The sequence below is a fragment of the Haliotis asinina genome, chromosome 5, assembly GCF_037392515.1.
Source record: "Haliotis asinina isolate JCU_RB_2024 chromosome 5, JCU_Hal_asi_v2, whole genome shotgun sequence".
NCBI lineage: Eukaryota > Metazoa > Mollusca > Gastropoda > Lepetellida > Haliotidae > Haliotis > Haliotis asinina.
Window position 1 is genome coordinate 26,385,229 of NC_090284.1, and position 25,370 is coordinate 26,410,598.

General features: G+C 38.7%; 1 protein-coding gene across 1 annotated transcript in view; it reads right to left on the minus strand.

Moving 5' to 3' along the window:
• LOC137283303 (kinesin-like protein KIF19) overlaps positions 1–25,370 on the minus strand; it is a 46,913-nt gene that overhangs the window by 13,097 nt on the left and 8,446 nt on the right. The window contains exons 3-6 of the mRNA XM_067814755.1: positions 9,638–9,748; positions 3,260–3,347; positions 2,921–3,057; positions 622–747 (exon numbers count right to left, since the gene is read on the minus strand). Coding sequence (XP_067670856.1) covers positions 622–747; positions 2,921–3,057; positions 3,260–3,347; positions 9,638–9,748 — 462 coding nt within the window. The remainder of the gene's footprint in view (positions 1–621; positions 748–2,920; positions 3,058–3,259; positions 3,348–9,637; positions 9,749–25,370) is intronic.

Consider the following 25,370-nt stretch of genomic DNA (forward strand, 5'->3'; position numbering starts at 1 on the left):
TTCGTCAATCTGTTTTAGAACATCAGTTCGTTTGAGCTTCATTTTCGAAAATGAGACAATATTAACACTTGAAGTTGCAGAAGAATACGAAATTCTTATTTACAACAGTTTGTGGTAACTTAGCGTGAATAATGCCACGCAAATGAATGAAAATAACTGACTTTTTTGCACAAAATACCACTGAGAAAGCAACAAACTCTAAAAAAACCCAAACCAAGTGTTTTTCAGAAACAAATGGTTGCAAGAATGGCCATGGCTCTCTCAAAATGAGCCTGGTACTATGATATGTGACTGATGTAGCCACAATAAAATGAGCAATAGTTTCACTGGTGGATGCAATAACTTTCGTACATCCACACTATTTTTAAAGACGGTAATACAGGTATTTCCCCTTTATTTTCCAAATCCCCGCTCCTTTTTTGTAAGGGGGCGACAAATCACCCCTAGCTTTTCAGTTCTAGAATAGACACTGAGTCGGATTTTGTTCTGCAATTTGTCATCACTCATCATCTCCAATAATAAGCTAAGTATCTTCTGAGTGTGTTATTCATGATAAAACAAGACTCCAAAGCATGCAAACTGCAAAACAATGAGTAACTCAAGTAACATAATTAAACCAACCTCATCTGTTGATCTAGCAGTGACCTCCGACAACCCTGCAACTTGAACTTGACCCCGTGAGTCTTCTCGAAGGTCAAGAATGCCTGATGAGGGATTTAGGAGGTCGCGGATCATCTCATTGTAGATCTAGAGGAAAGAAGTCCAAAGGCCAAATGTCACTACATCCATTACAGACCTATATTAGAACTATGTTTTATTCTTAGCATTACAAAAATTATTTTATGAAAGAATGATTAACCACTTTTGATCATTCATTTTCTATAAAAAAACTCAGGTTAATGGTAATCATCAAATGATTATGGATGATATTAAGCAGTGATCATTTCTGAAAAAAATAGATACAACTATAAAAAATAGTTTAAGATACTCATGGAAACAAATAAGGGAACACATAAAAGTACAAGTGTACATCTATTCTTTTCTAGGTTTCTTCACAAGGTATCAGTTGCATTGTGGGTGAAATTCTGCAAATATATTGTGGTAAAACAGGGGTTTTACTCGTAACTCGTCAATGCTTACATGTACTGATGAGCGTTGCAGCTCGTACGTATTCTGGTTGCGGTAGTAAGTGCTTTGAATGTTTCCTAGTTGGGTCAGTCGGTCCGTCAGTCAGTCCATCAGTTCGCCTGTTGTGGCTACTTGCCACATGTTTTATCTATCCAGTTGAGCATATACTAGGAGCGCTCTGATTGGAGAGGTATCAGTATTGTGGGCCAATCACTGATAGCCTAACTTTTGTCATCCGGGTAGTCGCTTGGGCTGGGTATATAAGCGCTGTAGCTCCTGTCCGTAATGAGTCAGTGATGACCAGTAGCTGGTTGGACGTGAGAGCTCCCCGCTTCGTACGTTCTGTATCAGAACGAAACCCTTTTTCCCTCCCCCCTTATTATTTAGCGGATTCTTACAAAAGTTTGCACATTGGTTTTTAGTTTCATACTTCAATGCAACGAAATAAATACAAAGTCAATCCTTATAATTAAATTCAGCAACAAATACTATACCCTGTTAACAATATTTTCTTAACATAATCAAATTCATCGAAACAGATATCTTTGTTACCACCGATTAACATTTTCGGTGTAAGAATTCGGTAATGGCGTGACATGACTCAGGTGACTCATTTACATAAAATGACACGCCTACCAAACCATTAGCCAATCAGCATAGAGCACCCCCCAAACAGCTGTCAATCAACCAAGCTAACATCGGTCGGCGAATCAGAGTGGGACAACTCAATGTGACGCGTCCTGGTATCGGCAAAGTTTCAAGTTCAAACGTTTGAATTACTACCTGCGAACTGAAAGAGACAGTTTGAAAAGTGAGAAATGGAAATGAAGCCCGATGATATGAAGTTAGTGGAACTGAGATTGTAGTATTTGCTTAAGTAGAAAGAGACTGTGATGTGACTGGGATTGCGATGCCATGAACTGATATTCCAACGTGCGCATGCTCTTGTCGAGGCGTTGCAACGTTATTAACGTTCACGGATAATCTTGAGTTGTTTGTTTATGTTAACCACAATGTATCACTTCAATGTTTACTCAAAGTTCATTAAGGTACCCAAGTGCAAGGGAATTCCCTCGCTGTGTAAAGGTATTCCCCGACATTCCTCAGGTCCGAAAGTAGCCCGGTTCGGTGGGCGTGGCTTATTTTTTCAGATTCATTGGGAAATGAAATCAAAAGAAATGTTCCCAGTTAACCAATCAGATTGCCAGAATTTTAATGAACACAATAAAAATTTAATTATGTTTGTTTAACAATAAAGTTGTAATAGTGTGAGATAGTTTAGTCCAAACAGTTGATGCTTGTTGCTGTTTCGTAGCATCCAAGTTGTCACCAGATGTAATTCTGGAATATTATCTGTGAGACGTGGCAGATTGGTGTATTGGCAGTGAACTCTCTTTACTGCAGGACCTAGTCAGGTTGGCATTAGATGTGGGAAGTGTGTACTGACTTGCTTCTGTGCGATCTTTGCGTGCTACTCATAATATAAAGCATTAAGGTTCCTATGCGCAATTCCTATAGTGCAATTATCTATACTGTGTTATTATAATAAATATTCTTTGTTAAAGCTATATTGTGTTCAGTTGTCCTTCACCCAACAAAAGGGTGGAAAGAACCTGGGTTGGTAGTACGAGACTGACCATTAGAGTTTCCATATAACACCTTTTAAGAATACACAACGCAAAGTCTGTTGATGGCCAGACTCGTCCTATTACAATATAAAGGAGCACTTGTACTTTCAGTTGTTCCCTTATTCATTTCCATGAGCCTATGAAAGCATCAACATGTGCATTACCTCCAGGTAGGACATAGATACTTTGTAGGCCATGTCGGTGCTGGTCTTCTCCATCTCCTGGAAGAGGTCATTTAAGGTGAGGACCATGATGCCTGGCTCCTTGTCTGTCCCCAACATCGTGTGTGTCTTCCCAGCTCCTAGAACACACGCAATATCACCATCACCATTTCCAAGTCATATTCACATCAACACTCTGTTCTTGTCCAGTGATTTTGGAGGGGTAGCGAAAAGTTTGCCTCAGATCAGATCAACAGCTGGTATTAAAGTTTAGATCAATTTCTTCATTTCAATAGCATAAGTCAAATTGTTATCAAACTGACACCACCTACAGCCACCTACCTGTTGCCCCATATGCAAACACTGTAGCATTGTAGCCTGTGACAACATTTGGGATAAGGATCTTTGTTGTCGCCTCATACACCGTTTTCTGAAACATATACATGTTGCTTTATTTGTTTGGTTTGTGGTTTGATGCAGCTGTACGACTGCTTTCAGTAAATCATCTGATCTGGACTGGACATACAGTGCTTGATGTAATGAGCAACACATGCAGTCTTGCACTTGTCTTGCAGAAAAGAGCAGTCTTTGTCAGTAAAACACTAATATTGTATCATATATATGTACTGATGGGATATGTAGTATATTGAATCCACATTACTACTCTACTAACAGTATGAACAGTATCATACTGAATGTTACTACCCTACTTACAATACATGGGAATACGGAATGTTACTACCCTACTTACAATACATGGGAATACGGAATGTTACTACCCTACTTACAATACATGGGAATACTGAATGTTACTACCCTACTTACAATACATGGGAATACGGAATGTTACTACCCTACTTACAATACATGGGAATACGGAATGTTACTACCCTACTTACAATACATGGGAATACGGAATGTTACTACCCTACTTACAATACATGGGAATACGGAATGTTACTACCCTACTTACACCATGTGGGGTTATAAACTGACAGTGATGTGACTCTATCGTTCTTATGGTACACATTTTTTCATAATATCCCTCAAATCTGATACAATCTCGCTTTCTCGAGCAATTATCTTATTAATGTCTCTCTACCCTGGGCATTATCTTAATAAAGAACCTCTGCTCCAGAACTCTGAATTACTGCTTGTTTTGAAGACTGATACGACTTTGTGATGCCATCACTGGATATGATCATAAAATATGACATAATTGACAATTTCCAACACGTAGTGCTGATCCACTAGGCTACAAAGGATCGCTGTGAAGAATGAGATTGTTTGTCAGTATGAACTGTGGGTTCCCCACAAGACGGGTGGTGCAGGTAGCACAAGTGAAGGTCATGGGTAGCGCGTGTGGAGCATGTGCATTGCGCATACATGACAAGGCGTCACCTGCCAATCTCCTCCCAGTTGATTTCATCAGTGAATGCCAAATATTGAAATAATATCTAAAGTATGCATCTTGGGCCAGATTATAAGTTGAATATAACATGACCCGTGGGCATTACTGAAATGTAAATGCTATATTCTAGGGAAATGCCCACGGGCCTACTTTTCAATAACGCATCACTGAGTCCCAAACTGAGTGTGGTGATCAGTGACAGGCTGATATCAGTCCATGTACCTTGACATATTCGTTAATATATTAATATCCAAATCAGTTCCACTCGTGATGCAACATAAGCTATTCATGAAACATTACCACTAAGTACAAGAAGTCGATTTTACCAGTACGTTCCACACAAGATTACCTGACACACTGACTTACGTAGCCACTTGTTTAATTACACTTCAACTCCCGCTAATGCAAAGTGTCACATGTATTATTCTCATTACGCAACGCAGCTTGAGCTATGCTTATTGTGGTCTGTCAGGCTAGAAGGATGCTACACTCTTCCTTCCAGTACCCTACACTGAATGGTGCTGTGGCAGGCAAACCTGACTATAAAAACGTTGCAAGAGCATAAAGTTAAGAAAAATTAAATGATTGCTTATTGCCTATTGATGACTTCACAATGTCATTGTGACCTTGTTAAACAAGAGTCATCAGAAGATGACATAACCCCCCGGCCCCCACATATTTGAAAGGACAATTATCTGACAGTTACTTGATGTTTTCTTAAATTAAGTCTGAAGACATAAATGCCATGTATCTGTAAACAGAAAAAGGCACCACTTCAAGATCTGTCTCATGCATCTGCCAAGATCTGTTGAAAGATATCAAATGGTTTTCTCCGGAAACGAAGTCTATCCCTCCATTTTGAGACTAAGTCAGAATTGTTTCCATAGCAACCAGGAAAAATAAAAATGCCAAAACATTGTAAATAGCAAAAGGCACCACTTTGTGATCTGCCTCAAATATCTGTTAAGTTTTGCGGTAAGATATTGAATAGTTTTCAAGTTGTGCTCAGGAAACGAAGCCCTTCCCTCCATTTTGAGACATAGTCTGAAACGTTTCCATTGAAACTGGGAAAACAATGAATCACAACAACCTGTAAATAAAAGGCACCACTTCAGGTTCTGATTGATACATCTACCAAGTTTTGAAGAAAAATATAGAACAGTTTTTGAGTTCTGCTCCGGAAACGAAACATACCTCATTCTTGAGACTATGTCCGAACATTTCCATGATTACAGACAGACAGACAGACAGACAGACAGACAGACAGACAGACAGACAGACAGACAGACAGACGAGGGTAAGCTCTACTTCCTTCAACAAGTAATTACAAAGCGTGTGGCAGATGCTCATCAGTCTCTGACTTTTTAGGCACTAACTTCACTACCGCACTTACAGCATGTGGAAATACTGAATGCTACTACCGTACTTACAGCATGTGGGAATACTGAATGTTACTACCCTACTTACAGGGATGAGAATGGAAATTTTCATTTACAGCTGAAAACTAGTCGGGGGTCTGGGGGCCACCGGCCCCCAGACAGGTCCAGGGCGGAGCCTGGTCGGGGGCCCAGCCCCCCGGAAGCTCCTGGGATTTTGGCATTTTACACACTAAATAAGGCTTCTAAAATCAATATTAACACTGTATATATATTTAGACGTTTCAGAAAAATGACCCTGGGGATGTAAAAAAACGCGGATTTCCGCGGATCCGCGGAAATTTCTCATCCCTGTACTTACAGCATGTGGAAATACTGAATGTTACTACCCTACTTACAGCATGTGGGAATACTGAATGTTACTACCCTACTTACAGCATGTGGGAATACTGAATGTTACTACCCTACTTACAGCATGTGGGAATACTGAATGTTACTACCCTACTTACAGCATGTGGAAATACTGAATGTTCCTAACCTACTTACATCAGGTGGGAATACTGAATGTTACTACCCTACCTACAGTATGTAGGAATACTGAATTTTTTCTATCCTACTTAGAGTATGTGAGGATACCACTGGTAAACACATATAAGATGATCCACGACCTGACAAATGACCCCAATTTGCATCGCCCAACAGAACGATCCACTTGAAACAAGAGGGAGACAGGTTGTCGGATAAATATCAAGAAGTTCATTTTCCCTGTGCGTTTCATGCATGAATTGTTATAGCACACTCGATTTGGGAACAGGTACAATCCCAATGAATTGAATCAACACAATATACTAAGCAAATATGTTTAGGACCACCGATCCATGTCACGAAGCAAATGACATTTTCCTGGGGTTTTTTAAACAAAAATGTTGTATATTTGTCTTCGTCTTAAGTAAAGGTTAGCGTGGAATATCAGTATCTTATGCTTGAAATTGCAGTCTTATCATTTGAAGGAATATGAGGTGTTGATTTCATGTCACGGTTAGCATGTATTGCACATGCATACCTGTAGCAGCCTCTCTTGTCACAAATGCGTTTAGTGCGTAGGATCATCTAATACGAGTATGTGTCTAGCAGTAAGTCAGCACCTTATTAATAAGTCAGGACCCTGTCAGTCAGGACCTCAATATTTTGGACTTCTTTACACATGACCTTGTTAGTCAGGAACATGTTGATCATGACATTAGGTTGGACTTGCCTACTCAGGACCTTAGTTAGTCAGGATCTTGTTGATCATTACATCAATAGGAATACTCAGGACCTGGTTACTCAGGATCTTGTTGATCATTACATCAATAGGCCTACACAGGACCTGGTTAGTCAGGATCTTGTCGATCATTACATCAATAGGCCTACTCAGGACCTTAGTTAGTCAGGACCTTGTAAATCTTAGTGCTCTGTTTGAAATATCAGTGCAGCTAGAGCAGCCACCTAACCTGTAGAAACAACATTTTTAAGACCACACAGTGGCAAGTGAGCCATAGAAATTATGGTATTCAAACCTTCCACAGACAAATGCCTCAACACAATAGGAAAGGGCAGGCAATTGTTGGTAAAGCAATCCATATATCAGGTGTTACATCAGGTGCTGGTAGTAACACGGTTAAACACTTTGCCAGCATACACATTGTTCCCATTTCACTTGACTCACTTTCTATTGCTAACTGTAACATAGGCAAGTCATACACCAATGAACAGTTTTGTCCCACCAAATGCAATTTCCGTTCTTCCAAATTATTTCCATTCAAATGTCAGTTCTAGCTTAAAAATATAATAAAAATACTACGATATTTCCACACTGCTTTATTGATCGGAAGAATGGGAAAGTCCAGACTTTTAATGAATATCTGAAACTGATGTCAAAATGCTACCATATTCAAACCATGTAGTCCAGTGACAAATTGTTATTTCCCATTCAACAATAAGGTTGGCATATACGGAACTAACCTTCCAAATTATAAAAGCATCAGTTCAAACACTGAAACATAAACTCTGTAAACAAACCTTATTTGGAAAATAGAATAATTAAGATATATCAGTTAAACTTAATACATCTGAATGATATTGAGGCTTTATGGTCTACCAGCATTGTGAGGTTGCAATGTAATGCAGGAAGGAGGTAAGTATGAAGGCAGAGTAGGTAATGCGATATGGAGAATCATCAATATTTGATGGCATAAGCAGTCCTTTAGTATCTTGTGTCTCAGTGAATGTCACCACACTACCATGGGTAACGACTGAAATCAGAACTAACCCTAATTTATGTGCAAATACAATGTATTTGCATCAGCTGAAAGATTGATGTAATTCTGGTAATAAGAAAGCAAATATGTTTCCGAGTAAGTCAGACCCGAGACCAAACTTTTGGTATAGACACTCACTATATTCAAGAATGATCTATTGTACACTCTAGTAGTCAGTGTAGTTCGGTTTCCAAGTGTGTCCAATATAGACAATAGTAGACAGTGAGAAGGTATCCAAGTAAAAACTATGACAGATAGCATGGAAGAGTTGAAGCATTGCTAATCAACACCGCTCTACATCACAATAATGTGTGTAGGCTGACAATGCAATCAAGTACTGTACAGAGGTGCTTCATAATCACACTATGGTGACCAGTATTGATTGCCTATATAGTTTAATAATCTACTATAGGTAACCACCATCAAACATCCTGTGGTTTTATCAAAATGACTTTCTCTCTCCTCAATGCTTGTCACACCAAAGACCCTGGTTCCGGTGTCCACCAGTGTGATATTGCTGGGATATTGCTGTAAGTGGCTATAAGTAAAAACCGAACTGACTCACTAACACACTCTATGCATTGTATGAATAATATAATATTGAACACAACGTTATGCATTTCATGTACAGTGTTACAAACCCATGTCCATGACATGCTAGCCCCCAACTCCCCAACTTATTCCCACCAGGCCCTCCTACCAGACACATGCATTAATAACAACATTACAAAAGTCTGGATGAAAATGTAGGATTCTTGGTTATTGATGCCATCATTTCAATGTGAGGTGTGTAGAACAATGTATACATTCTTAGTTGTGTTGAACACAGTATCTGCTGATACATACTGGGACACAATGTATCCAGTCAACAATGATAACTAGTTGTGTAGAACACAGTATCTACTGGGACACAATTATCCAGCCAACAGTAATGACTAGCTGCGCAGAACACAGTATCTGCTGATACATACTGGGACACAATTTATCCAGTCAACAAGGATAATTAGTTGTGTAGAACACAGTATCTACTGGGACACAATTATCCAGCCAACAGTAATGACTAGTTGTGCATATCAGAGTATCTGCTGATACATACTGGGACACAATTTATCCAGTTGACAATGATAACTAGTTGTGTAGAACACAGTATCTACTGGGACACAATTATCCAGTCAACAGTGATGACTAGCTGCGCAGAACACAGTATCTGCTGATACATACTGGGACACAATGTATCCAGTCAACAGTGTTGACTAGTTGTTGATTGAATTCATTACTTATCACTTCCAGTCACCATCCAAGCAGACATGTCAATAACATACAACAGACATATATGGAGGCCCAGAGACTGATAGCTACAGCTTGTCAATATTTCCTTAGACAGCTTGAGAATAACTTGGGATTGACAAGAACACCAGGGCTAACAATGAAATCAATTTTAGATTGTTTGACAGTTTTGCTTAAACACATGTATCAATTTTTGACACTTTGTCAGTATACAAATATAAACATACATTCCATTAATTCCACTGTCAAACATTTACATAGGATGTTCTGTTGATATTGCCATGGAAACAGTGTACAGACTAAGGCCATGTTCTGAATATGGTTCACAGTTTGAATGGTCTCCTACCTGTGAGGCTGATCCATCAAAGGTGGTGTCAAACACAAACTGCTTTTCGCGGGATCGGTTTTGGCGAAGAATGTCATCAGGGTCATCCAAGGGATCGAGCAAAACAACCATCTGTAAAAGTAAAATACCATTGTCACAACTATAACATTTCACAACCATAGTGCAACACTGATGGTACTCTCTCATTTGATAACAACTTTAAACTCAATCATTCTACAACAGAACACTGACAGCACTGTCTTGTTTACTACATTGTATATCTTTTTACGACAATGCTGGTAGTACATTGTTCTACAACCATACATTGTAGGAAGTACCCTACTTGACTCTGAAACACTGCACATAAAACCTTAGTGAAACAAATGCAAAACCTTGTTGGTATTATCATTCTTGATACCTTCTGAAACGCTTCTACCCTACTATATCACACTGAAACATAGTCAGCTATTTTCACTGCACCATCCTTTAATGAGAACAGTGCCCATTTCTTTTTCGAACAAACAATGACCCTTTTTAGAAATGGGTGAAGATACCACACGCCATCTTATGTTTTGATGACGTGTCCCTACTATGTACTCATTACAGAGAGCATGTAGCCATGGCAATACCATATCAACAATTCTAAGATGTCTCGCTAAATATCAAAGATGCTTTATCGGGTGATAAAGTACACTCATTGTATTATGTCACACGGTATTTACGACATGACGCCCCTTCGTTATCAAAGGTTGTCGGTGGGAACCAATGTCATGATGCACGTCAGCTGGTATCACCTTGTCTCCTACAGTAAACTACACCTTAGCACCCTGTTTGTTAGTTTGATGTTATATGTTTCTTTGATGGAAGAAATGTCTCAGCTCGACTTGAAATTCAACATGTGTGCTTAGAAAGCATCCACAATCCTACTACAATGTATCCATGTAATGTTGGGTGACTAGTCATCTTCATCTGGAGTCACTGTTCCAAATTTACATTAGAAGTGGAAATGTGACATTCACAGATGTAACTGAAAGATATTTAACCCCAACAGAAACTGTGTCATCTGTTTTTCTGGTAAGAAGTGTTTTAACACCGGATGGCAGACACATGACAACAGCAGTACATCAGTCAACCCAGAACAAGGATTGCTGTTTTTCTGTTTGTTTTCTACCTTAGAATTATCATTGGTAACTAAGTAATAACTTTGGCATCTAAGAAAAGAAATACACTTCCCTCTACACCCAAGTTTTGTGTAATAGTACAAGGGTTTGTGCAAACTGTATTTCACAGTTACATCCTGTTTTCACTCTCCCTGATAAAAATAGAACGTTTTCTCTGAATATCTGGACTTTAGTTTGTAATATATTTGATTCATTTGACCATGACTGACCAGTTCACTCTGTACTGTTCAGATAAATGTTAAGGCACCATGTGTGAAGTGATGTTCGTTACAACCAAATTAGTCATGCTATTACACTTTGGTTGTGAGGATATGCGAATCTGTCACCAATGACATAGTGCACCTCCTGCAAAGTTCGACTGGATGTTGCTTATGTCAACATGTGGTTTTGCAACTGAGATGGTGACTGCTCAGACAGCTGCAGACTTATATCCAGAAATTGTCATCAGTGGAGCCAAATTGCTATATTTATGGTTCTTGTGCTTCTAGTGAGTGAGTGAGTTTAGTTTTATGCCGCACTCAGCAATATTCTAGCTATATGGCGGCGGTCTGTAAATAATCAAGTCTGGACCAGACAATCCAGTGATCAACAACATGAGCATCGATCTATGCAATTAGGAACTGATGGCATGTGTCAACCAAATCAGCGAGTCTGACCATCCGATCCCGTTAGTCGCCTCTTACGACAAGCATAGTCACCATTTATGGCAAGCATGGGGTGCTGAAGGCCTATTCTACCCAGGAACCTTCACGGGTCTATTGTGCTTTTAAATATGAAGTGTAAAAGCTGCAACTGTAATCATCTGATAACCCGTGAAGATTCGGTTAGAACTGATCTTCAGTAACCAATGCATGTCGTATGTGTTGACTGGAAGGGATCGGGTGGTCAGGCTTGCTGAAGTGGGTTGACATATGTCATAGTACAATGGAAGCTGTCATAACCAGGATCTGTAGGTTGTCAACACTGGCATAAAATCTCAAGCCCATCCGTGGCTTGTACATTTATCATCAGCTCTACAATCTAGCACATTGTTTAAACCGGATTATTTCTTCAGTCCCAATGAGTGATGGTTTAGACAGATTCTAGTGTATCTCAGTTACATAGATTGATGCTCATACTGTTGATCTCTGGATTGTCTGGTACAGACTTGATTATTTACAAGCTGCCACAACATACCTGGAATATTGCTGAGTGTGGCGTAAAACAAAACTCAATCACTCAGTAATGTGATATTCAAAATTATTATTCCAGATAAGATAATTGCTTCAAATATCATTTATCAGATCTTTATTTCAAAAGTCTTTTAAGTTACATCATTTGGTGTGTTTTTAAGCAAACTGCTTGGGAGAAAATGTGTGCATACTAACTGCCTCCTTACTCTATGAAATAATGCACACAGGTATCCTAATCTTTGCTCATAAAACAATGCCTAGCAGAACACCTGATATCACTAAATGAATATGATGTTGTTTCTTAATGTACACAATACTCTAGAAGAATCTAGTTCCCCAAACATTTATGAATCCCTCGAGACAGTTGCACATGATGCTTTTATGTGCATTCTTATTAAAGATAGACTACCTTTGCTCACAACCAAATGAAACTGCAATCTCAAAACACTGTAATATTATTAACATCTAAAAATGTTCCAGACTAATGAATATTTCTCCTAAGTAACACAGTTATTGACTCTATTGAGAGCTACTGCAATTTGACCAGAATGCCAGCATTCTTTAAGTGCTCGTAATATTTGATCTATTCTACACACTCCAAAAATATTTTTAAAAATTCAATCCAGCACAAGTAGGAGCACTAATTTTACACATTTGTTCTCCTATATGGTTCAGCCTGTCATCTTACATCGCATAAACCGGGTAGTAAGTGAATATCAGCAGTTCCCCTCTACACTCCTGAGCTATGCCTCTTTTCCACAACAAGTCCACTATCATCTTACATGACCTATAGTAAGTAAAGATTAGAAGTCCCCCTTAAGTCCCCATAATATGTACACCAAGCAGAATGTATCACAGCAACCTGCCTTGACTCAAGTGCCTGCACTCTGTCATGTGACTTTGCTCTCACAAAAGCAATCAGTCATATCGAACTGATCTCATCGATCTGAGGCAAGTCGACAATCATCTGGCTTATACCCAAAGCTGCTAATGAATTCCCTGACTGAAAGGGAATGGTCACCTGCCTCGGCAGGTCAAGCAGGCTGGCTACTGCACGATATAAGGACAAATGAGTGAAGCCAGAGGTACACACAAAGTCAAGCACCACTTACTGGGGATTTTCACTTCATGCTTAATTGAGAGGGATACTTTGTGTCTTCTTGTTCACCAGCAAAATGGCTGCTATCAAATAAGTGAAATAAGCTGATTTCTCTCATATTTACAAGTGGAATGCATAAGAAAAACAAGATTTATGGTTGTCAATATATTTCTAATATCATGACATTTTATCCACCTGAAACGTGTTCTTCACAGAATAGAAGTTGATGTCAGTAAACCTTGCTTTTCTCATATTTACTTGTAATGGAGATATTTGTTGCAGGTCATTTGCCAGTTAGTTTAACATCTAAAGATGGTGTGATACAGGTTAAATAAAAGTAACATTACTTTTTCCTGTTGCATTTTTAATAGATATATCTCAATTTTTTACAAACTTCTCACAACAAATGAATAGAAATGCTTTCCTAGCTGAAAGTTTGCCTTCCAAACAATGTCCATATTGATAAATACTTTAATCTTTAATTGAATATCCTTGAATAAACATGTATTACATTTCTGCTGTATTTAAATAGCAGCTTAAGTCAGTTTGCCATTGTATGCAAAATCTCTTTGCAATTAGACACTATCAGACTTATAAAGAAAAAATCCATGATTACTCCAAGGTCCACAAAAACATACTGTACAAAGTATACTGTTATGTTGACCTATGATATATATATTACTTTACTATACATATAGACACACACACTCACTTGATGGTCTGCTCTGTATAACATACACTGACCTACCCATTGTACACGAGCCAAGCATGACCCTGTGTATAACAGCATATAGGCTGATCCCCAACACACAGGCAAAGATAACACCCTTCGGATTTTATAGTCAATAAATCAGTTCATATCATTCCCTACAAGCTTGTACAAAGAGCTAAAGAAGTTTGATTTTCTTCTTGTGAAAATAAATGCGTCAATTTGATTTACTTGTTTACTGCAAGAAATGTGACGTCACAGTAGCTAAAATGAAGAAGTTGTAAGTATAGTCTGGTTCATAATTATTGAGAATTTTTCTTCTTACTTTGAGCTATCCTAACACCTCAACTGATTCACTGATACTTAAAACTAAGTAATGGTATAAGGGAGGTAACTCATCTTGGCCTACTGAGTATAGTACAATTAGAGTTACCTCCCCTGAATTTGTAGCAGACGTCATTTTCCTCAGCACTGTCAACAATGTCTGCTGAAGATAAAAGAAGGTTGATTTTTGAGTTGTGTAATCAAGGAATTGATGATGTAAATACATTGGCAGAGAGAACAGGAACTCCTCTTTCTACTGTGTATAGGATTAGGAAGAATTTTAAAGAGGGAAAGGATTTTGGGCACCAGAAAGGAGCAGGGAGACCCAGAAAATTGGACTTCTCAGATCGCGTCCGGCTGGGAATTTTAGCGTCTAAAAAGCAAAGGGCAAGCATCTCCAACATCAGGTATGAAATGATAGAAAGGGGATTAACAGTTGTATCAAAATCTACAGTTAGAAGAAATTTGATTGATCTTGGATGGGAGAAAAAGACTGGAATTCCTTCTCCTCTCATGAAACAAGAACATAAAGACAGGCGTGTTGAGTGGTGTTTGGCACATGAAAACTTTGACTGGGAAAATGTGATTTTTACTGATGAAAGCTCAATATGGGTATATCCCAATAATGTGAAAATATGGACAAAGTCTGCGTCAGCACCGTTGTATCGACGACCTAAATACAGCCCAAAGTTTCATGTATGGGGAGGGATATCCTTATTAGGAACGACCCCGCTGTGTGTGTTTGAGGGAAATCTGACAAGTCAACGCTACACTAACATATTAGATAATTTTCTCCTTCCAAGTGCACATGTGTTTTATGGAAATGACTGGATTTTGCAGCAAGATAATGATCCTAAACACACCGCAAAACATGCCAAGCAGTGGTTTCAGGAGAAAAATGTGACTGCATTACCATTTCCTGCATATAGTCCTGACTTAAATCCCATTGAGAACATTTGGGGGATGATGAAGGAATGTGTGAATCAAAAGGGGTTGACAAAAATTGAAGACATGAAGAGAGAAGTGGTCCGATACTGGGACAGCATAACTCACGAGACACTAACCTCTCTGATAGGAAGTATGCCTACCCGTCTTAGACTGTGCCGTGAAGCTCAAGGAGACTTGATAAAATATTAAATTGTTACCTACACAACATGAAAAGGTCAGTTCACTTTCACAATATATTCAATTTTATCTGATTTGTTCACGTTTAATAATATGAAATGCTTTAGCTATTCTCAATAATTTTGAACCATACTGTATATGTACTGTGAGTGGTCAAAATTGAGTTCGCATTTGCGAATTTCATGACAGCTTACTGAATATCAAAACACAAAATAAAGAGATCATAACCTTTTAAAATTAAACAAGACAAAATTGTGTCCAGGGACAGGGATGCCCCTACTGCTGTAGGAATTGTTCCTTAAACTGAGCGTGCTCTGATGATTAATTTCTACTGAACAATTTCTACTGAACAAGTTCAATAAACATCTATGTAACTATAAGGTGCACACCTCTTGAGTCCCAAAGAAACGCACGAATTAGCTCAATCAATTGAGCAGTTTTAGTGGAGAATGGGATAGACTTAATCTCCTATTTGACTATCATCAGAGAGAAATTTCACAATATATATCTAAGTTCAAAATTTAAATCAAATGTCTCTAAACATGCAAAAAACTATAAAACACAACGACAAAATATGAGATGCAGATATTTATATGTTGTGTGAAAAGCAATGGAGTATCTGCTTGTTACACATCTTGGTACTTTACAGTGTTCCGATCGACTGAAATATTTGAAGACTGGTCGTCGTGACCAAATGACCAAGCAATCAATCACTTTTTCTCGTAATCGAATACAAACGAGTATGGAACTACTGTTTTAGTGTTTGAAACACTTGACGATGGAAAATATGTTCGAAGTTGTCAGGGCCTGAAAACATCTGAAAATGTGTTTATTTCTTAGAAAAATCACTTCATTAACTGAAAAGTCATCAGTGAATATTTGTTGAAGTCTCCTGGAAGTTTATGTTCACGATATATTAGTCATTACTTTAAAGTAGCGAGTTGCATCATGTTATACATATCTGCAATAACAAATTAGATAGGAAAATGTGAAAAATAATGCGAACCAATTTTTTTCAATAACTGTTTGGTGGTAATGAATCAACCATCGATTGTGAGATTTCAACCATTTTCGAAAACTATTCTTGGCTATATAGTTAGATCTCTATACTGTGGTATATTAGCTTCCCAGAAATCATTTCACATCGAGATGTGCAGTATATAGGAGAGTGAGTAGGTGAGTGAGTGAGTGAGTATATTTTATGCTGCTTTTAGAAATATTCCACCAATATATGGTGGAGGACACCAGAAATGGGTTTTACACATCATACTCATGTTGGGAATCAAACCAGTGTTTCCGGCATGACAGGCAAACACTTTAAGCACTACCCCAATGTATATTTGATTATGGGATACCAGTTACTAACTAGGATAGTGTGAGGAAGTGACATTACTGGGTAAATGATTTATCTGGGCATTTACATTTTCTTGTCAAAACATCAAACAAAAACTTCTCACTTGTTTAACCTACAGAATCTAAAGGTAATGGCCAGTCCATAGTATTTACATCATGCTGTGGTCAATAACAAGACAGTTTTCAGTCAACTTTCGGAATAGGAGAGTGTTTGATCTTCATTTAAAGACAAATAAACATATCAGCCAAACATGTACATGGACCTGTCCAGCATTCTTCACACTACAGGCTGGGAGTGGTTTGTAAACATTTCAGTAATTACAAACACATCTCACATGACACTTAAAACGTTATTGAATATCATAGCCCTTGGTGAATACATATTGTGAAATTAAACTGTTGATTTATGCATTGTTGCCATGGTTGCACAACAGTAGCACAGCGGCCATGTCTCGGTGATAGTTATTACTGACATTAGAGTTACAAAAAAACATCAACAGAAAGTTATCGACCAGGTAGTGAATTTATTATAAGCGTGAAGATTGATTTACTAGCAGTGACAAAGGTTCATGGATCTTGTGAGGAGATCTACAACAAGAGATCAAGTCACTCATATCAATCAAATTAACTGTCTGGAAATAGATTTGGGGCTTCACTAACCAGGCTGGTTTGGTGTCTCTGGAATGCTTTGATTATTCTGTATAGACATGTTATGGTAGACCGAACAATACAAAAAACAGAGGAACTGTCTGCTATTTTCTTTGACAGGCATTTCTCAAAAGTTTACGGATGACAAATTATGCAAAGATTCAGGATAACAACTTCTGTACTGATCCTTGTCAAGACACACTGATCCTTATACTGGGAACAGAATGGGGAAATGAGGAAAATGAAACAATTCACAAAAATGACCTAAGAACGATCTCAAGAATGACCCCAGAACGCTCAAATCTGCAGAATTATGTGAAAAATTCTCGTCCCTGCTTATACTGTTAAAAAGTACCCTTGCTTGACAAGAGAATCAGGATCTATACCTAAACTTGTACAGAATACAGAGGTTGCTATCCATATCTTAACTGAATAAACAGTGGACAAAAGGAATTTGGACAGACAAAGGATGCTGTTCACACCTAGTACAATACTTGCTGACGTTTACAGAAGACTTGAGGAAATGGTCATGACCACACACTGTTCATTAGACATCAATATTCAGCTACAAAATAATTTGTTGCTTGCATTTATTGTTTCCTATCATCAATAATGCACAGACATATTTTTCTCCAGTATACAAAGGTACACAAAACATTAGCAAATATTTACTAATAGGGCTTGATAATTGATGCTGAACAAAAGGTAGAAATTTCTGAACAATATGATCAATGTTCCATTGTTAAGTGATGCAAGAGCACCTGGCTGTTTTTACAACTGTGAAGTGAATAACAGTAGATGTCACTTCTGTTGTACACGTTTCTGCGTCTGGAAATGGTGATCTGCTGATTACATGGCATCCTGACTAGTTCACTGTGTTGGGGTAGCCTTGTGGTTAAAGCACTCACTCATCCCATCGATAGACTTCAGTTTGATTCCTCACATGGTCAGGGCTCAACTCAGAATATGTTAACCTACTTGCACCAGGTACATGCCAAATTCCAGTTGCAACATAGTGTGTTAAAACGTCAGATGTTTCGGTGCACATGAACATATTTCTGTGATGCAGTACCCATAAAACCATAGCAACACAGAGACACAGCTAATCCCTGTTTACAAGAGCTTTCATAGCCTAGATGTGTCTATGAATAGCAATGTTTAAGTACCATAGCATTAGACTCAAAACAAAGTTGCATTTCGAAACATTGGGATGCACCAGCTCATGTAACAAAGCACTAAATCTCTGTCTGTGGGTACAATGTGTACAACCCGCTTCTGGTGTCCCCCCTTCTGCTGAAATATTGCTAAAAACAGTACAAAACTAAACCTACTCACTCATGGAGCTGTCCACTGCATTACAACATGTGCCGACCACTTGCACTTGGTTCCCAGTAACAGGCCATTGTCAGTTGTTCAGTGTATCTTGTCGTCATTCCAGTGTCATCAGTACTCTGGGCACAGTGGCAAGTTCCAGATACGAGCAATGGAGTTTGGACACCACTTAATAAACTAGTGTAGAAGTGAGCACAGCTCATATACCCATGCTTCCCACTTTGGGACATGGAAATGACTTCATATTGATATGCAATGTGACAAGGATCAGCAGCTCACAAAACTTTCTCTTTGACTCCACTAAACTTTATATACATGTTAAATAACAGATTTGCTATGTACACCTTTATTTGCATATATGAAATAAAGAAATTACCTATTCAGAATCAATTAGAACTATATTTGTAAACTTGTGACATGAACAAAACAACCCATGTTGATACAGAAAATAAATCACATGTTGATAAGATCAAGGAAATAACTAATTTAGATACAGAGTATAAACCACATATTGGTACATATGGCATGAAGAAAGACCATGAAAACTGGAAAGTTAACATCACACTTTGAATAATCTCATTTTGCAAATAAACAACACATGGCATATCTGTGGGTCATGATTAACTTGTGTATTAAGTCTGGTGAACCTAGCATGTATAAACTATACAGTGATGTGCTGTGGCCAGGTAAATATCAAAATAGTTTGCTCTAAGTTATCTTTCCATGGAAACAACAACAAAACAAATTCTGAAAGAAAGAATTGAAAATAGCAAAAGGCACATCAGTGGGTAATGATCAACATGTGTGAGAAGTTTGGTGAGCCTAGAAGGCAAATTTTAAGAGATATGCCCCAGACAAAACCATCAAAACAAAGTTTCGGGGTGGAAGGATGGATGTAAGGATGGATAGAATGAATGCTATATACTCCGTAACTTCGCAGCTGGGGTATAATGATGCTACAAGAGCAAATGAGTCCTGGATACGTATACGTATCATGAATGAATGGAGACATGCTATGCTGACTGACCTCTGACGGTCTATTGCTGATCAGTAAGTTCCACTACAGTCACTGTTATCAATGGCCATTAGGTTGATACCCACATATGCCTCCCAATAGTGGCAATGAAGTATAGTCCATAGTCATGCCTTTTCAAAATGATGTTTAAAAGCCTACTCGGCTATATTTGGGTCAACCCATATTGATAAAAGAAGGCAATGTCCAGTGAATTCAAGAATCATACCTTCAGTATTGCAATACACTTATGAGGAGCTAAACAACGATTAAGGGTCATCCCTGATGACTGAGTGGCAGTAAACATCCTGCCACCTATTGAGGGCAGGCACGTCTTGATGAAGGCAATACTCCAAGACCAATATCATGTAAACTGTGATAAAGGCCAATCATTTGCCAAGGACAAAGCTCTTCTGCCCAAACAACAGATATGCTGACCAATCAGTTTGCCTTCAGTTTCCATGATCCTCTTTGAATTACCTGCACAAATCCTTCTATCAAATGGACTGCTAAAAGAATAACATGACTCTGAGAGTGGGAAGCTAGCCTTGGTGATATATCCTCCTGTCTTTAGCCAATGCATGCATGGTGATGATGGCTCTTCCATTCCTATCACCTCACCCAAGTCTTTATGCTTGTCACGATCACCAGGAACTGTACAGTCCTAATTTCCTGCCAATATCCCCTATACAATTTAATCGTGAGATACAGAACACTGCTGTTGCGTAGGCTATTATTTGATGCCTGAACATATGCAAACAACACAGTCTATTGTCCTCAACAGAGTGTCCCCCAGACAGGTGTGTTTGTCACTGCAACATGCAGCTCCAGTTCAGATGTCACTTGTCATGATACACAGACGTATAGCACTTCTTTGGAATGTTTAATGTCTTTAAAAGTGGGAGGCTGTAGAGGAACTCACTGACCAGCACTAGGCCATCAGAGATTAGTCTATAGTGGGTTCACAATCCCATGTTTGCAGTGGCTGTCAATCCTATGTTTACAGTGGCTTTCAATCCCATGTTTACAACAGCTTTCAATCCAATGTTTACAGTGGCTTTCAGTCCCATGTTTACACTGGCTTTCAATCCAATGTCTATTGAGGGTTTGACTCCCATGTTTAAAGAATGTTTGAATCCCAAGTGTATACAGGTTTCTCATCAACATGGAGGGCAGGACAGTAGCCTACTTATTACATCCAAGGCCCATGCTTGATTCTCCATTTATGTACAATGTGTGGAGTCCATTTCTTAAGTATGCACATGATACTGATGAAATATTTCTAAAAACAGCATTAAACCAAACACCCTCACTCATCAATATGATCTACCTTCCTACCACATCAAGCTGACACTGAAATAATGGGCAAAGCTGTTACTGAATGTAACATATTCTTGTCTGATGTGTACAGTTGCCTCTATTAGTTTCTCATATTCAAGTTTCTTTAGTTGGGTCTCAATTTCCCTTTGGTGCTGGGATATGGCTTAAATATTTCTTTTTGTATTTAACAACAATTCTATATACAGACAACCTGTACTGTGACAGACCTTAAGAATGACATATTATCTGTCTTCAGTGAACGTTACCTGTACACAAATGCCACCTAAACCTTACTATGTATAGGGCACAAATGCCACCTAAACAGTACAATGTATAGGGCATTTGCAACATGAGAACTATCCTGTTTGCAGTTAAAATTAATTTTACAATTTGACTTCCTGCATAACCTACCAGTTAGAAGAGTTCCTGGGACAATTTGATGCCATCAAAAGAAGGTAGATGTTTATGAAGCAGTCAAAGGACAATACCATTGGCAAGATCAAAGAAAATGAAGACAATCACCATCAACTCTCCATACGACACACTAATCAATAAACACCTGTAATTATGTCCACCAGTGTTTATATGTCTTCCTAGCAGACTCTTCCCTTTCTGTCCTGAGTGGATGCAGATACTGTGTTTAGTGTTCATCAATATTTCAGATATGTACAGGTCAGATATTTCAGGACACCTCATTAGTGAGGTGAAGATCTCCTTAATTAGTTAATACCTGGCCACACTGATGATGACCCGAATGTCTCGGTATCTCCACGCAGTTAGTTCCCTTGACATAAAATCCTAAAAAAGATAGGCGTGAGCTTGGGGGAATTAACTTCAAGTCAAACAAACGCCATTCTGTGTTTTTCAATACCTCAAATATTGCACCAGTCATTCCCAATTACAAACATATGTTCTATTACATGTACAAAATTATGCGAGCTCTTGTAACTTGATGGTATTTATACAGAATGTACGACACGTAAGTGTTTTGTATGGCACTGATTGAGGGACGACATTAATCAGTATCAGTATAATCTCAGTGAGCTGAACTCAAATTGAGATTATGTTCCAACATAGTTCATTAATCCCTCATAGTAACATGGGCAAAATGTCAGGGAGACTATACTACAACAACAAAGTTCTACTTTCCAGTAATTGTGATGGCATATTTCCCAAGACCACATGCTAGAAGCAAATTGTGTTGCTTCTGTCATTCTTGTAAATGGTGTGATGGTGTATTGCATTGCCTGGGGATATAAGGAATCGTTGAACAATGGAAAGAGCCATCATTTCTTTTGTTTTCCCAGTAAAAAGATATAGGCAGGAGAAATGTTCTGATCGCCTTTGAGCCTAGAATACACAAAAAAGAAATGCACACATGGCATAAAAAATCAAACTGTAAGGCTGAAGAAAGCAGTAATACCCACAAGATTCATTTATACATCATTCTAAGTTCTAAGTGGTATTGTTTACATTAAATCAAGTCTGATTGTGATGAAATACCAGTCAACATTGCCTCAGCTACAAAATGACTCAGCAAATTATGTCAAACTGTCCCTGATTTTTTGTCAAATTGCCCTGGAGGGTAGTCGAAATGCTCCAGTTTATCTAAAATGATTAAATATATGCCATAGATGCATAGTTCTTTGTCAACTTTGATATTGTGTTCTTCACCTGTGCTTGAAAATGTTTTGCTGTAACATTGTTTTTGGTTTGGGGCCATAACTGAAGAATTGCCAAATAACACAGCAAATGCTGAAGTACTTCTTATATTCATTGTTTTTCATTTTGTCCAATCAGGTGCACTGGCATCAGATGCACTGTTTGTCAGTAGTGTGGTGCTCAGAAAGTTGTTCTGTATTCTCAATGGCTGTCAAGATGTCATTCTAAGGTTATGACCGAGCACCATAACAATTTACATAAACAAAAACTAGGGAAACATACATTGTCGCGACTAGTGTTTCATATTTCAGATATTTTGAGGGAATAACGTATCTGTGTTGCTTACATTATTTTGGATAAACCAGACTGGAATTTAGTATGGAAACTTGATATGTTCTTTACAAGGACTAGGATCCTAATTTTTTTTGTAGCACAGTAAGTCCACTGTAATTTTTAGACACCCTGTTGTCACCAATTTGACAAAAAGGGAACTGCAAACACATGTCCAAAAATATTTTCTTGGGAACTGGTAATTTATTTATAGGGGTAGGTGTGCTGGTTGGACTGTATCACACTTGTTAAGTGTGTGGTAAAATAAAAAACTAAGCCATCAGCAACAGGCGCATATGACCTTGTGTCACGTGATACTCCGTCTCCTCATTAACTGTTAGGTGTTTCTGTAAAAGGCAGAAATATGAGTATGTTTTTTGTGTGTTTATTGAGATTTTACGAACATTTTGTTCAATTCTATGCATGAAAGGTGACTTAGAAAAGTTCTCTTTTTGTTAGTATTCCCCTTTAACAACAACCTTTTTCTATTATTGAAATTTTGCTTCTTGGTGTTTGGTATAGTGAACATCATCAGTGGAACAGAAAATTAAATGTTAGGCTTCACATACTTTCAAAACTGAGCGCTGATTACAATAGGCAAATGAACAGTCACACATATCTCCACTAGGCTGCCTATCACTGAGGTCTTCAGGTATGTGGCATCCCTTTGTTTAGTCAACTACAGTTTCTGTACATTAGCTTCAACAATGCCCTAATAACATAGTGATGACTTGAGTCAGACATTCATTGTTCAGAGTAAAATAAGAGAGGCATTTATCATAGCTAACCATGCAAGACATAAACCTCTCACAGGGGTTGTATTGATATTGTTATAACAACCTTAATCTAAACAGAAATCAATAAATGCAATATACTTTATGTCAGTGTGATATGTCATTAGTAGTACCATGGCAGAGGGATGCAGGATGAGTGTACTGAACTCTGGCCAGGCTAGGCAACAGGAACACTCAGATGGTCACCTGGTCACATTTTCCCACAGGGAGGGATGTCAGTCTCATGATCACTTTCTCCCACACGGAGGGATGTCAGTCACATGATCATAATCTCCCACAGAGAAGGATGTCAATCACATTATCACAGTCTCCCACAGGTAGGGATGTCAGTCACATGATCACTTTCTCCCACAGGGAGGGATGTCAGTCACATGACTAGTCTCCCACAGGGATGGATGTCAGTCACATGATCATAATCTCCCACAAAGAAGGATGTCAATCACATTATCACAGTCTCCCACTGGTAGGGATGTCAGTCACATGATCACTTTCTCCCACAGGGAGGGATGTCAGCCACATGACTACAGTCTCCCACAGGGATGGATGTCAGTCAGTCACATTATCACAGTCTCCCACAGGGAGGGATGTCAGCCACATGACTACAGTCTCCCACAGGGAAGGATGTCAGTCAGTCACATTATCACAGTCTCCCAGAAGGAGGGATGTCAGTCACATGACCACAGTCTCCCACAGGGATGGATGTCAGTCACATGATCATAATCTCCCACAGAGAAGGATGTCAATCACATTATCACAGTCTCCCACAGGTAGGGATGTCAGTCACATGATCACTTTCTCCCACAGGGAGGGATGTCAGTCACATGACTACAGTCTCCCACAGGGATGAATGTCAGTCAGTTACATTATCACATTCTCCCACAGGGTGGGATGTCAGTCACATGATCACAGTCTCCCACATTCAGGGATGTGAGTCACATGATCACATTCAGGGAGGGATGTCTGTCAAACGATCATAATCTCCCACAGAGAAGGATGTCAATCACATTATCACAGTCTCCCACAGTGAGGGAAGTTGGTCATATGATCACTTTCTCCCACAGTGAGGGAAGTGAGTCACATGATCACATTCAGGGAGGGATGTCAGTCAAACGATCATATTCTCCCACAGGGATAGCTGCCAATCAATCACAGTTTCTCCAATGAAGGGAGTGAAGTAATCATATTCTTGCAATGGGAGTCATGCAAGTTGGACGATCATATTCTGCCACCAGGACAGCGGGAAAACAGTGAAAACATCAACACTCACTAGTCCTGGGTGTCATCCAATATATGTTAAGTTACACATAAAGACAAGGAGACTGTCAATATCACATCAGGGCAACAAGGAATTAAAGTATTGTGTTATCTTACAAAACAGACACATAGCTGAAGTACTGAAATGACACTGTACAAGCTCTGGAAATCCAAGCCTGACCTGAAGTTGAATATTATGACAGTAATTGTGTGGACTGCAACTCAGGTCAATGAAGATATCCTTCAACAATGTTGTTATGTGAGCCTGTGCTATGAAGCTCCTTGGGTAGGCAAGATCATGATGGCTGTAGCTAGTGATCAATTCCCTTACCAGCATACAGCCTCAGGTAGGCATCCAAAATCAACAACCTTCATCAATAATCAATTAGTATTTGTACAAACATAGTGTGAGTAGCTTGAATCAACCATCAAGTGTGTG